The sequence below is a fragment of the Procambarus clarkii genome, chromosome 28 (genome assembly GCF_040958095.1).
Source record: "Procambarus clarkii isolate CNS0578487 chromosome 28, FALCON_Pclarkii_2.0, whole genome shotgun sequence".
Taxonomy (NCBI): domain Eukaryota; kingdom Metazoa; phylum Arthropoda; class Malacostraca; order Decapoda; family Cambaridae; genus Procambarus; species Procambarus clarkii.
The window spans coordinates 3705701-3719263 of NC_091177.1; the positions used below are offsets into that span (position 1 = coordinate 3705701).

Here is a 13563-nt window from a genome sequence, read left to right on the forward strand (position 1 = left end):
GGGGCTCACATTGCTCGTTCTCACAATTGTTCAATATGAGGCAATACTCATAAACCTCCATAATGCCTCTCATTACTCATCTTGCTCAAAATGACTCATATTACTCGCACGTGAAGCATTTTGAGAAGTGGTCTTGGAGCCCAGGAGGTGAAGCCCCTCTTGTGTGAGTCACTAGGATGAGTATACCATCGAAATATGAGTCTGGTAAACCACTGCTGTGAGTACTTCAGTTCTTGGTTTACTTACACAAGATTTGTCTTAATTCAGCCTTGGACATGCTATAGGGGAGGTTCGATCTGGGACTTGTGGTTCAGAAGGCTGTTGTGGTTGGCATTAAAACAGCTCTCCAGACGGGCATCTTAGGCCTTTTGCCTAACAGCAAAAAAATTGCAAAATCAAAAAAGTCACCCAACTGCCTATACGGTATACTCGCCAGGATCAGTGTGTGAGGACAGGTTTAGAGCCGGATACAAAACACACACACACACACACACACACACACACAGACACACACAGACACACACACAGACACACACACACACACACACACACACACACACACACACACACACACACACACACACACACACACACACACACACACACACACACACACACCTGTCACGGGAGCAACACACCTCCCCCCCCCCCGGAGCAAACGGGACTGAGCAACCAGGACAGACTGTGGGAGCTGAACTCAAAGCCGCTGGAAGAATGGACATGATCCGGACATACCAAATATTCTCGGGTATCGGTGAATTTGATGGCTATTTACATATACAATACTTAAACCTAACAAAAGGAATCCTGACCCACATATTGGTTCGTATGAACATGATTTGTCTGATGCCTTTACAACACTGTCATTGTTTATTATTTTTTTTGTTTACACATATGTTCAGGAGAAATGGGGCTCTGGCGTCATGAAATTAGACGGCCTGAGAGTAGGAGAGGTAAGGGGGCCCAGGAGCTGAAGCCCGTTCCTTCAGTCCCTGTTAGGTAGGTACTCTTACAGGGATACCTGTAGGATCGACGTTAGGAACAGGTAGGGAAGTAGAGGTGAGGAAGAGAGTATATAGACGGGGCCCAAGAAGGTAGAGAAGTAGGAAAGTATAGTGAGGGGGGTGAGGTAGGGGGACGCTCCCCCAGTACTCCTTCATGGTGTAGTGGCCTAGTTTCCCCAGGGCTGGTAGCGTCACCCCCATACCTCCCACCACCACTACACCCATCCCTCTCCCATCCCTCTCTCCCATCCCTCTCTCCCATCCCTCTCTCTCACCCTCCCATCCCTACCTCTCTCACACATCCTCCTGCGTCACGCTGTGTGGGAGATGCCAACAGGAAGTATAGGAAACATGATTAGTTAGGTTAGGGAACATTGAGACAAGTGCACAGGCACCCACACTAATGGTTCAACCCATGGCCACCCCCCCCCCTCTCTCTCTCTCTGTCTGTCTCTGTCTCTCTCTGTGGTTCTCTCCCTCGGGCACTCTCCCAAGCACTCTGCAAAGTCGGAGTGTAACTGGGACTCCAGAACGTTGACCAGGTTGCCAAGGTCGTTCACTCACCCCAGCAACACTCACCCCCCAGCAACACTCACCCCCCAGCAACACTCACCCCCAGCAACACTCACCCCCAGCAACACTCACCCCCCCCAGCAACACTCACCCCCCCCAGCAACACTCACCCCCCAGCAACACTCACCCCCCAGCAACACTCACCCCCCAGCAACACTCACCCCCCAGCAACACTCACCCCCCAGCAACACTCACCCCCAGCAACACTCACCCCCAGCAACACTCACCCCCCCCAGCAACACTCACCCCCCAGCAACACTCACCCCCCAGCAACACTCACCCCCCAGCAACACTCACCCCCAGCAACACTCACCCCCAGCAACACTCACCCCCAGCAACACTCACCCCCAGCAACACTCACCCCCAGCAACACCCAGTGTCTTCCAGTCTCCCAGAGGCTAGCTCCCTCCTTCCATAATAGGCCTAATACAATTATTGTAGTGATGACACGTGTGGTGCGTGTGTAGGGGTGCGTGTGCCTAGGGTGCGTGTGTCCGGGTTCGTGTGCGGGGGTGCGTGTGAGTGCTTGCTTGTGAACTTGTGTGTGTGTATGCACGCAATTTTGAGCATGTTCATGGGTATTAGTGGCGTGTAAAGCGTTGCGTGCTTGCGTTGCTGTGTTGAGTGTGCGTTGCTGCGTGAGTGTGCGTTGCTGTGCGTGTGCGGTGCTCTCTCCGGCAGAGAGAGACGGGTGCTGGGCAGGTCAGTGACCCCACACTTGATCCCTCCCCCCCCCCCTCTCCGGCTCTCACCTCAACACTTTAACCTATATTACTGTTTGGCGGCTTCTGACGCCTCCTTACATAAGTCGTGGGGGCCATTGGTGGACCCCATGCCCGTCCTGTGGACCCCATGCACTTCCTGTGGACCCCATGCACTTCCTGTGGACCCCATGCACTTCCTGTGGACCCCATGCACTTCCTGTGGACCCCATGCACTTCCTGTGGACCCCATGCACTTCCTGTGGACCCCATGCACTTCCTGTGGACCCCATGCACTTCCTGTGGACCCCATGCACTTCCTGTGGACCCCATGCACTTCCTGTGGACCCCATGCACTTCCTGTGGACCCCATGCACTTCCTGTGGACCCCCATACCCTTCCTGTGGACCCCCATACACTTCCTGTGGACCCCCATACACTTCCTGTGGACCCCCATACCCTTCCTGTGGACCCCCATACACTTCCTGTGGACCCCCATACACTTCCTGTGGACCCCCATACCCTTCCTGTGGACCCCCATACCCTTCCTGTGGACCCTATACCCTTCCTGTGGACCCCATGCACTTCCTGTGGACCCCCATACCCTTCCTGTGGACCCTATACCCTTCCTGTGGACCCCATAGCCTTCCTGTGGACCCCATTCCCTTCCTGTAGCTGTGGACCCCATAGGATTGATATGGGATCCACCGTTACTCACAGGATGGGTACGGGTTGTCACTACCACTCAGAGAATAGTTATGGGGTGTAGTACCACTCACAGGGATGGTATGGCGAGCACTACCACTCACAGGATGGGTGTGGGGTGTACTCCTATACTCACAGGATGGGTAAGGGAATGCATTATATATATACCACTCTCAGGACGGGGTTGAGAAAGCATTACCACTCACAGGAGTGGGTGGAGGTGGCTTCCACGACGTGTTCCTTCATAGTGTCTTCCCCTTGATGACCCTCCGTGCTGGGTGGGAGGACTTTTCCTTATTGACATTTCTTCGACTCGCCTGTGTCTCCATCTGGCGGTGAAGACTCCCGTTTACCCCACAGAAATTACAATAAAGTGATGCATGAAAGTAAGTGTATGGAAGTAAGGGTGCAGAGAACAAATCCACGAGGGCCGTGACGAGGATTCGAACTTGCGTCCGAGAGAGAGAGAGAGAGAGAGAGAGAGAGAGAGAGAGAGAGAGAGAGGTAGAAGAGCGTGTTGACTGAGCCCGGGTACATGGGAGGGGGGAGTTGTGTAAAAACCCTGGTTTGTGTCTCTGAGAGGCTGCGGGATCTGTGTATAAGGGGGGTTGTACTCCAGGTTGCAATTTTGTTGACCATGTCGTAGCGTAATCGACTTCGGCGAGTCTGGGATTATCTCGGACGTAGGTTCGAACCCTCGTCGTGGCCCTTGTGGATTTGTTCATTTGATGTATCACGCTATTGTGATTTCTGTGTGTACTGTAATAGTATAATAATAGTAATAACAACATTTAATAACGGTGAACAGAAGTATGCGTATATCAGGTGATCTTCCGTGTGATCTCAAGGTGAATATTGACATTGTGACGTCACACATGGGAAATTTACCTGTCGTGGCCAGGTAGTGTCCTGGGTGGGGGGGGGGGGGTGAGGGAAGAGGGAGTAGGTGTAGAGAGGGAGGGAAGGGGGTGAAGAATTTGAAGTAGGAAGGGACAATACTGGGAGGAAAAGGTAGAAAGTAAAGTAAGGACGGTTGGAGAGCATTCTTAATCAGTATCTGGAAAACAGAATGGCTCAGTTTGTCCCTAAGCTGAAGACCAGAGGCTCGGGGCTAGCGTCACCAAACATTCACAAGTGAGGCACACGAGACCACAGACGCCACATAGGCCTGTCGGCGTCGGCTCCAGTGACACACTTTAATATCGGCCTCTCATATCCTACCCCCCTCGTGCACTTTTCATGGTCTGAAATGAAATCGCGGATTTATTTTCCGTAGAGTTTTTTATGTTCATGCTAGATCAGTCAGCTTGAGGGGGACGGGTATGTTAGTTAATGCTGCCTCCTGAGGACAGGAGCTAAGCCTTGACGTAAGGAGGGTGAGGGGGGGGGGGTCAGAGGGGCAGGGCTCGACTGGTGGGGGGGGGGGAAGGTGAGAGGGGGTGGAGGGGGGGAGGGAGAGTAGGCTCAGCACACAGCTTTCTTCACGGAATTGAAACTATCCACATTAAGGTCGTTAGTGGTAGTTTCACTCTCCATCCCCTCCCCGCTGCCCCCCCTACCCCTCCCCTTTGGACTTTCTGTAATGCTCCCCCTCCCCCCATTTCTCCGTCAGTGTTGGGTGTCCACAAGTACACATTGTTTATTGGTTTGTGTAATGTATGGTGTGTGTGTGTGTACTCAGCTATTTGTACTCGCCTATTTGTGCTTGCGGGGGGTTGAGCTCTGGCTCTTTGTATGGAGTCAGCCTCCACCACATCACTGCATTCCACTTGTTAACTACTCTGACACTGAAAAAGTTCTTTCTAACGTCCCTGTGGCTCATGTGGGTTTCTCCTCAGTTTCCACCTGTATCCCCTTGTTCGCGTCCCACCAGTGCTGAGGAGTTTATCCTTGTCTACCCTGTCTATTCCCCTGAGGATTTTGTAGGTAGTGATCCTGTCACCCCTTACTCTTCTGTCTTCCAGTGTCGTAAGGTGCTTTTCCCGCAGCCTTTCCTCGTAACTCATGCCTCTTCGTTCTGGGACTAGTCTAGTGGTATTCCTCTGAACTTTTTCCAGCTTCGTCTTGTGCTTGACAAGGTACGGGCTCCATGCTGGGGCCGCATACTCCAGGATTGGTCTTACATATGTGGTGTACAAGATTCTGAATGATTCCTTACATAGGTTTCTGAAGGCAGTTCTAATATTAGCCAGCCTCGCATATGCCGCAGACGTTATTCTTTTTATGTGGTCTTCAGGAGACAGGTTTGGTGTGATATCAACTCCTAGATCTTTCTCTCTGTTTCATTAAGTACTTCATCTCCTATTCTGTATCCCGTGTCTGGCCTCCTGTTTCCACCGCCAAGTTTCATTACTTTGCATTTACTCGGGTTGAACGTTAGCAGCCATTTGTTGGACCATTCACTCAGTCTGTCTAGGTCATCTTGTAGCCTCCTACTATCGTCCTCAGTTTCAATCCTCCTCATAATTTTTGCATCATCAGCAAACATTGAGAGAAACGCACACATCCCTGTGTGTGTGTGTGTGTGTGTGTGTGTGTGTGTGTGTGTGTGTGTGTGTGTGTGTGTGTGTGTGTGTGTGTGTGTGTGTGTGTGTTGATGCCTCGCCACCACCTACTGACCCCATTATTTTCTTGTACTTGTCGGTCTATGTCTGTCTGTCTTGAGAGCTCACATCTGTCTACACCTGTGTGTGTGTTTACTATTTGTGTCTGCAGAATCGAGCAATGTTATTAGCTCTTGAACCCCGCCTTTCTAACCAATCTATTTGTCCTCTATTATATCTACTACATATATTTCTCTCTAACACACACACACACACATACACCCAGGAAGCAGCCCATAGCAACCATCTAACTCCCAGGTACCTATTAACTACTAGGTGAACAGGTACATCAGTGTGAAAGAAATTCTGACCATATGTTCCCGCCATCCACCGAGGATCGATAACGCGTTCGTAAGTGAAGGAGAGTCTTGAGAGAGTAAGTGAAAGAGAAGGAGAAGAAAGAGTCTGAGAAACCCGTCTGGGAAGATGCGCCTTAATTCCTATCTTCTCATGTGATCATCAACAGATGAAGGGTGATGAGTATGGAGGAGCAACTTGATGAGTGACCAACAAACACCAACACTTAAGTTGTCAGCCTTCACAAGCCCAAGTCTCACTTCACATTAGCCGGCAATTAGAACTTGTAAGATTCTATCATTAGTCACCCTAGTCCGTGGGTTCGAAACCCTTCATCACGGCCCTTGTGGATTTGTTCATTAGAATCCATGTTTATTCTATTGAAATTGGTTATAATTTTCAATTGTGGATGTTACTTTGAAAAAAAATAATTACTTCGTTATCAACTTTATATACAAAAACAATATTAACACAAAATCATTACAAAATATAAACACAGTGCAGCCAGTAGCCAGATGTAAAGTGATAATATAATTTATTAACAAAATTTGTCAATAGAAATAGGCAATAAATACTCTTGTAATATTTTATTCAGAAGTATGAGTTAATGAGTATTTACTAACACTTCCTCTTTTACATGTCTCAATTTTTGTAATTAACCTCTGTCGCCCCCTAGTAACAGTCAGGTAGGGGCTCCCTGTCGCCCCCCTAGTGTCAACCAGGTAGGGACATCCTGTAGCCCCTAGTGTCAACCAGGTAGAGGCTCCCTGTAGCCCCTAGTGTCAACCAGGTAGGGGCTCCCTGTCACCCTTAATGTCAGCCAGGTAGGGACTTCCTGTCGCCCCTAGTGTCAGCTAGGTAGGGGCTCCCTGTCGCCCCTAGTATCAGGCAGGTAGGGGCTTCCTGTAGCCCCCTAGTGTCAGCCAGGTAGGGGCTCCCTGTCGCCCCTTAGTGTCAGCCAGGTAGGGGCTTCCTGTCGCCCTCTAGTGTCAGCCAGGTAGGGACTTCCTGTAGCCCCTAGTGTCAGCCAGGTAGGGGCTCCCTGAGATTGTATGGCGTAAATCATGGACTCTTCCAAATAAAAAAGGTTGGAAGTCAGTACTCGACACAAGCGTTCATATCCGCAGTCTCTCTCTCTCTCTCTCTGAAATTGTATAATTCCCGCGTGAGAACTGCGGTGCTGGGCGTCACTCGTGCGTTTGAGAAGGACCTGCGCCTAACGTACAAAGATGAGAGGAAATCCCAGCCCCAAAATATGTTGCAGACGGCACTTGCTTCGACACTCCAGCGGCTGCAGGAGTGCCTCACCAGATCCAGCAAGAGGTCAGCGTGAGACACTTTACAGTGCTGGCAGCAGACGCAGCGTATCGCGACTTTGTTTATAAATCATTCACAAAACAGCTTTACATACATAGGAAATGGATACTGAAGGAGGGGAGGGGGAGGCACTGAGGTGACCTGAGATTAGCTTTGACCTGTGACCTTGGATTATAGCATTGATCACCTTGCGGTCATTGGCGTGTTGTGGGACTGGAGGTCAAGGCGTGACCGGTGGTTGACCTCTGTGTAGCGTTGGGTTCTGTCTCTCTCGCTTCCTTATGACCCGTCTTCACCAGGACTTGTACAGGAAGGGAGGATGTGGCACTGCTGGCACCTGAAGGAGGAAGAGTGGCGGCACTGTCCTCGGCACTCTCACTTCTTCTTGGTTGTCTTCTTGCTCTGCTTGAGGTTGGATATGGCACTCACGGAACCAAAGAGAACTTTGGCCGTTACTTGTACTGTGGAAGGTGTGTACTCATGCTGCCGTCTGTGGCACTCACTGTACTCATCACACTGGTCACTGCAGGCACTACTTCCCACCCTGTCACTGTAGCACTGCTTGGGCAGGCTGCCGTAGTCACTGCACTCCCGCCGGCGCCCGCGGCATCGCTGATCACTGCCGCCCGGGGTGACATAGTCCCTGCCGTAGCCTCGCTCCTCCTGAAGGCTGTCGCAGCCCAGGCTACTTTCCCTGGCGTAACACCCGCCGGGGATGTGATCGCCGCTGTTGTCTCTGAGGGCGTCGTAGGCGGCTGAATGGGGCAGGTAGTCGCTGGTGTGGACGCCGCCGCCGCCGCCGCTCACCTCAAACCCACCCGTCGTCGCGTACTTGCTGTAGTCGTTGTTGTTCGTCGTGCCGTAGTAGAAGGCGGCCGGGGGTAGTCTCTCCGCATCCTGCAGCTCCCCGCCGGCCCCGCTGTGTCCGTAGAAGGCGTCGCTGGAGGCGCTGCCGTCGACGCACCGCCCTTGGTCGTCTTCCCCACCCCGCGTGCCATCCCTGCTGCCCTGCCATCCCCTGCCGTCGCCGACGCCCTGCCATCCGCCGCCAGCACCATCCATTTGGACTGTGGAGAGACAGAAATGCACGTTTCACGTTAAATTGTTACTACAAAGGAAAAATACCAGCACTCTCTAGTACACCATTAGTCACCCTGGGACACACTAGTACACCATTAGACACCCTGGGACACTCTAGTACACCATTAGTCACCCTGGGACACACTAGTACACCATTAGACACCCTGGGACACTCTAGTACACCATTAGTCACCCTGGGACACTAGTACACCATTAGTCACCCTGGGACACTTTAGTATACCATTGTGTGGTGGCGTGAGTGTGTGGTGGGGTGAAAGTGTGGGTTAAGGGTGTAGAGAGGATGTGGGGAAGGGTGTGGGGGGAGAATTAGGGTGCGGGAGGGAGCGGGTAGCGTTTGGGGAGGGAGCGGGTAGCGTTTGGGGAGGGAGCGAGGGGGTGGAGAGGGAAGGGTTGCATCATCCTGTATCTAGGTATTAGGGTCAGGAAACCCACCTACACCCATGTGATCCCGTACACACCCGCATCGCGCTCGCGTGCGTGCGTGTGTGTGTGTGTGTGTGTGTGTGTGTGTGTGTGTGTGTGTGTGTGTGTGTGTGTGTGTGTGTGTGTGTGTGTGCGCGCGCGCGCGTGTGCGCGTGTGCGTGCGCGTCCTCCTAATAGTGGGTCATACTTTGACCCATACTTTCCTCAGGGCAAAAATTGTCATACTGGAAAATGGTAGCGGTTCGCGAAATTGACATACTGTCCCATTTTTCTGTTTTGGGTCCTCTGGTGGGTTAGGATTAGGGCACTTTTTAGTACGACAGTTTCTTGACGTTGCGAAACCTTAGGAGAATAGGCTGGTGTGTGTGTTTTGTTTGTCGCGGTCCCTGTGGCTCAGCGGTAAGACACTCGCCTGGAACTTCGCGAGCTCTTTGGTCTGGGTTTGTATCCTAGCCTGGGAGGATCGACTGGGCACCAGTCTTTAACTGTAGCCTCCGTTCACCCAGCAATGAATAGGTATCTGGTTGTTAAACTCTTTTACGGGTCATATTCCAGGGGAAAAAATAAGATTAAGGACCTGCCCGAAACGTTATACGTGCTAGTGGCTTTACGAGAATGTAAGAACTCTTTTTATATATATAAATTAAATAAAATGCTCAAATCAAAAATAAAGTTTGAGAGGTGAGTAAGTCTGCGGATATTGTGTGCCGGATTTGACGCCTGGCTGCGGGTGGTGGGGTCACCCCCTCCGCTACTTCCATGACCCACTGTTGTTGAGTGCTTGGTAACCCAGTACACTATATGAAGTATAACATTATACCTAAACTTCTTCACGGGGGTAACACAAGAAAATATATATCATTGTGTCATTGGCTATGGTTATCATTGCAACTGAAGGACCAGGGCTGTGGTAGGAAATCTTCCACACCTGTACTGTGGTGACAAGGTTAGTGGCTCTCACGACTAATAAATAAAGTGTTTCCGGGGTTCCCAGAGCGCCAATGTGACGCTTTACGGCCGTTGTCAGCCAGAGGAATATTAATATGAAGGAAGCAGGTGCAGCACCTCGCTAATAGTCTCCTCCACACAGGTGGTGTGAGAGCGTGACTATACCGCTCTCACGGCATATATTGTGTGTGTGTGTGATGGTGGTGACTAAGGTGATGAGTGAGAGCTGGTGCCAGGTAGGGAAGTGACAATGATGGCGAGGTCCTGGTGCAGGCGGGGCAAGCACTTAGTGCGACTTCCGTTGATTAATGTCGCTGTTCCACTTCTCACCACTCTGATCTGGAGGTCAGCGCAGATGCGCTCCACAACAATTTGGTAAGTCACTCGACTCTAATGCCCTGGCTTGAATGATCTACTGAACGCAACACTTAAAACAGTACAAATGGAGCTCTAATCTAGCAGCAAAACGGTAAAAGACTTACCTGTGTTGTGGAGAGAGAAAGCTGGTGTTGACAGTCCAAGAGGTCACTTATGAGAGAGGCTGCAGGTTCCTGCCTGCCACCACCTCCTCCTCCTCCTCCTTCTCCTCCTCCTCCTTCCTCTTCTCTTCCTCTTAGTATTGTCACCGAAACCGTTTTCAAGTTGCTCTTCTTGTGCAGGTGAGCATCACGTTTGCACAAGGTCCCCTCAAACGTTAGCGAGATCATCCGGTGTGGGAGGAATAGTTGGTGGAGCCTCCCAGGTGGGCTCTGTTGGTTGTTCTTCTGCTGTTGGTTGTTGGTTGTGGGCACTACTGCAGTTGTTGCCGTCATGGGTGGGCGTCGTTAGTGATTCCGGTGACGGTGCCTGTGACTGCAGGAAGACATGCTGACGACGCCTCACAGCGGGGCGGGGGTGGGGGGGGAAGACTCAACACTCGTCTTACAGTGTCTTACCTGGGCAACACAACACGTTAGGAAGCCCACTACTCTATGTAGATATGTTTACATCCAGGGGGAGTCAGTTATTTATGAGTTGAGTGGGTGAAGTCTCCGAAGGTGGGAGAGAGCAAGGCAGGACGTGGGTCGCTGGATCTTGGCTAGGTAGGGATGAGTGCTCAACTGGACCTAAACTGACAGCCGCTCGGGATGGGACCGCCCGGACCAGAAAGACCAACCCAGGCGGGAGTTGCTTATCACTACTGGGGTGGCGGTGGGTGCTCGTGGGCGTTCATGGGGAGGTGGGTGGTGGGCGGCGGGTGATGGGCTGTGGATGGTAAGGGGTAAATTTATATTTATAAACTTTTTTCGTAACAAATTCCTACAAATCATCACATCTGTGGTATGAATAGGCGTACAGACGTGAAAGCGTCTATGTTACAATTAGTGATGAGATGTACATAAAACAAAACACGAGTTTATATTTAGTTTGAAATATAATAATACTATAAAGGTTTATCGAAACTTGGACAGCCTTTGAAACGTGACACCATCAATAGATTCATTGTCGAGCCTAGAGCACGGGCTCTGAACACTACTTATGTAAGATGGGTCTCATTTAGACAGAATTGAAATTGCTTGTCAACGTGCGTCTTTTTTGTGAGAGTAATTCCTTAATGATGTAAAGTGTCCAGATGTGGACGGTAGGCAGGTGGTGGGTGGCAGACTCAGGTTGTGGGTGGCAGACTCAGGTTGTGGGTGGCAGACTCAGGTTGTGGGTGGCAGACTCAGGTTGTGGGTGGCAGGCTCAGGCTATGGGCGGGATTGAGATTTAGCTCTTTGGTTCCGTATGATAGATGGTGGAAAGGGCGGCAGTTTTGAACAAGTGTGAATGTATGTGTGTGTGTGTGTGTACTGGTGGATCAACCTGACACGGGTCATGATGAATCAAGAGACATGATCTAAGGTAGGAACAGGTGCCGAGATCTCGCTGTAATCTCTCCCCTCAACCCACAATCCCGATCAAGGCTCTTTCCGGCCCACTGAAGGCTCTCTCTTTCCGGCCCACTGGAATCTCTCTTTCCGGCCTACTGGAGGCGCTCTCTTTCCGGCTCATTGGAGGCGCTCTCTTTCCGGCCCACCGAAGGTGCTCTTCTTCCCTTGGAGGGGCTCTCCTGCCCACTGGAAAGATTTTCTAGCTCAACGGAAGCTTTCTTCGGCCCACTGGAGGCGCCTTCTGGCACGAGGAATGTTTCTATGGCCCTCCCTGGAGGCTTGTGGTACCCGCCTGGATATCTCTGTTTCCCAAAAAAGGCTTTTTATTTAATTTCAATCTTGGAGGCTCTCTCTGGTACCTGAAGTTCTTTATGGCACACAGAAGGCTCTCTGTGGCTCCCCGACATGAGCATTCTTCAGGCGTGAATCATATAACGTCACGCTTTAAGGGTTAAGCCTCTGCCTCATTGTCACTACAGTTTTGGGGTCTGGCAAGAGCAGGTCGCGTCTTACAGAGAGCGGACCGGATAGCTCTCGTCTTACAAAGAGATGGCTGGAGAGGTCGCGTCCTGCAGAGAGCGGACCGGATACCTCGCGTCCTACAAGAGATGGCTGGAGAAGTCGCGTCGTGCAGGGAGCGGACCGGATAGCTCTCGTCCTACAAAGAGATGGCTGGAGAGGTCGCGTCGTGCAGGGAGCGGACCGGATACCTCGCGTCCTACAAAGAGATGGCTGGAGAGGTCGCGTCCTGCAGTGAACCCAGCTGACTGAAATGTATTATTATTATTATCAGTTTTACTTCAGTGACTCAGTGTAAATATACGGTGTGCGCGTGTGCATACCTTGCACGTACCTTGGAACGTACGCACGAGACTGACGTCACAGATTACATAACGCATTTCTATTAATTAAAAATAATTGAAGTAAAATTGGGATCCATCTCCTGGGCCAGTAAGGCGAGGTACCAACCTCCGCGCACAGCTGACGTCAATTGGTCTTCATAATAAACTACTCAAACACTATCATAACTGATATAGCACATTGAAGGGACATGAGGACAAGACAGAATGAGAGATGGAAGAGGACAGAGGGAAGGAAAAAATGGCCACTTGAATCTTAGGGGGTCGAATGCCGAGCTGCAAGAGGCGAGGCCTTCGTTGTACCGACCAGACCAAGTATGTTTGATTCTATATATAAAATATAGAGATGGAAGCGAAACAATATAGACAATGGAGCGTGTAAACTGGGAAGGAGGAAGTTAACTGGCCAAGTCTGGCGTAGGAGGAGCCGAGACGGGTCACCCCCGTGTCCGAATGTTCGTTTCCTGACACTCGGATAACTTTCTTACCATCAATAGATCACGAAGAACATATAACAATTTAGAATCACGATGGATGATAATTCATGTTTGTCATCTGTGTATCTGGAATATTTCTTAGGTTTGCGTTTCCAGTGAGAGCTTGAACAAATGTACATGGTTTTCTTCTCAGGGGTTAACATATTGAGATGCTGGAGGGATGACCGCCATTAGGGTAAGTTGGTGACGGGGCCAACCTGGCCAGCCAGTGATGGAAAACTAGGTCTTCTCTCCTCCTCCTCTCCTCTAGGCTAGAACCTTCCAGTCCCCGCCCCACCCCCGACTCCTGACCCGGCCCCACCCCCGACTCCTGACCCCGGCCCCACCTCCCTCTCCTGACCCCCGCCCCCGACTCCTGACTCGGCCCCACCACCGTCTCTTGACCCCGGCCCCACCGCCCTCTCCTGACCCGGCCCCACCACCCTCTCCTGACCCGGCCCCACCCCCGTCTCCTGACCCGGCCCCACTCCCGTCTCATGACCCGGCCCCCACCACCGTCTCCTGACCCCGGCCCCACCACCGTCTCCTGACCCCGGCCCCACCGCCCTCTCCTGACCCCGGCCCCCACCACCGTCTCCTGACCCCGGCCCCACCACCGTCTCCTGACCCCGGCCCCACCAC

General features: G+C 51.5%; 1 protein-coding gene across 1 annotated transcript; it reads right to left on the reverse strand.

Moving 5' to 3' along the window:
• Window positions 1-6390: 6390 nt before the first annotated feature.
• Window positions 6391-8262, reverse strand: LOC123751158 (uncharacterized). The gene has a single exon (XM_045733258.2). It carries the CDS (start codon window positions 8260-8262, stop codon window positions 7576-7578), a length of 687 nt encoding a protein of 228 aa, XP_045589214.1. The 3' UTR covers window positions 6391-7575.
• Window positions 8263-13563: the final 5301 nt, after the last annotated feature.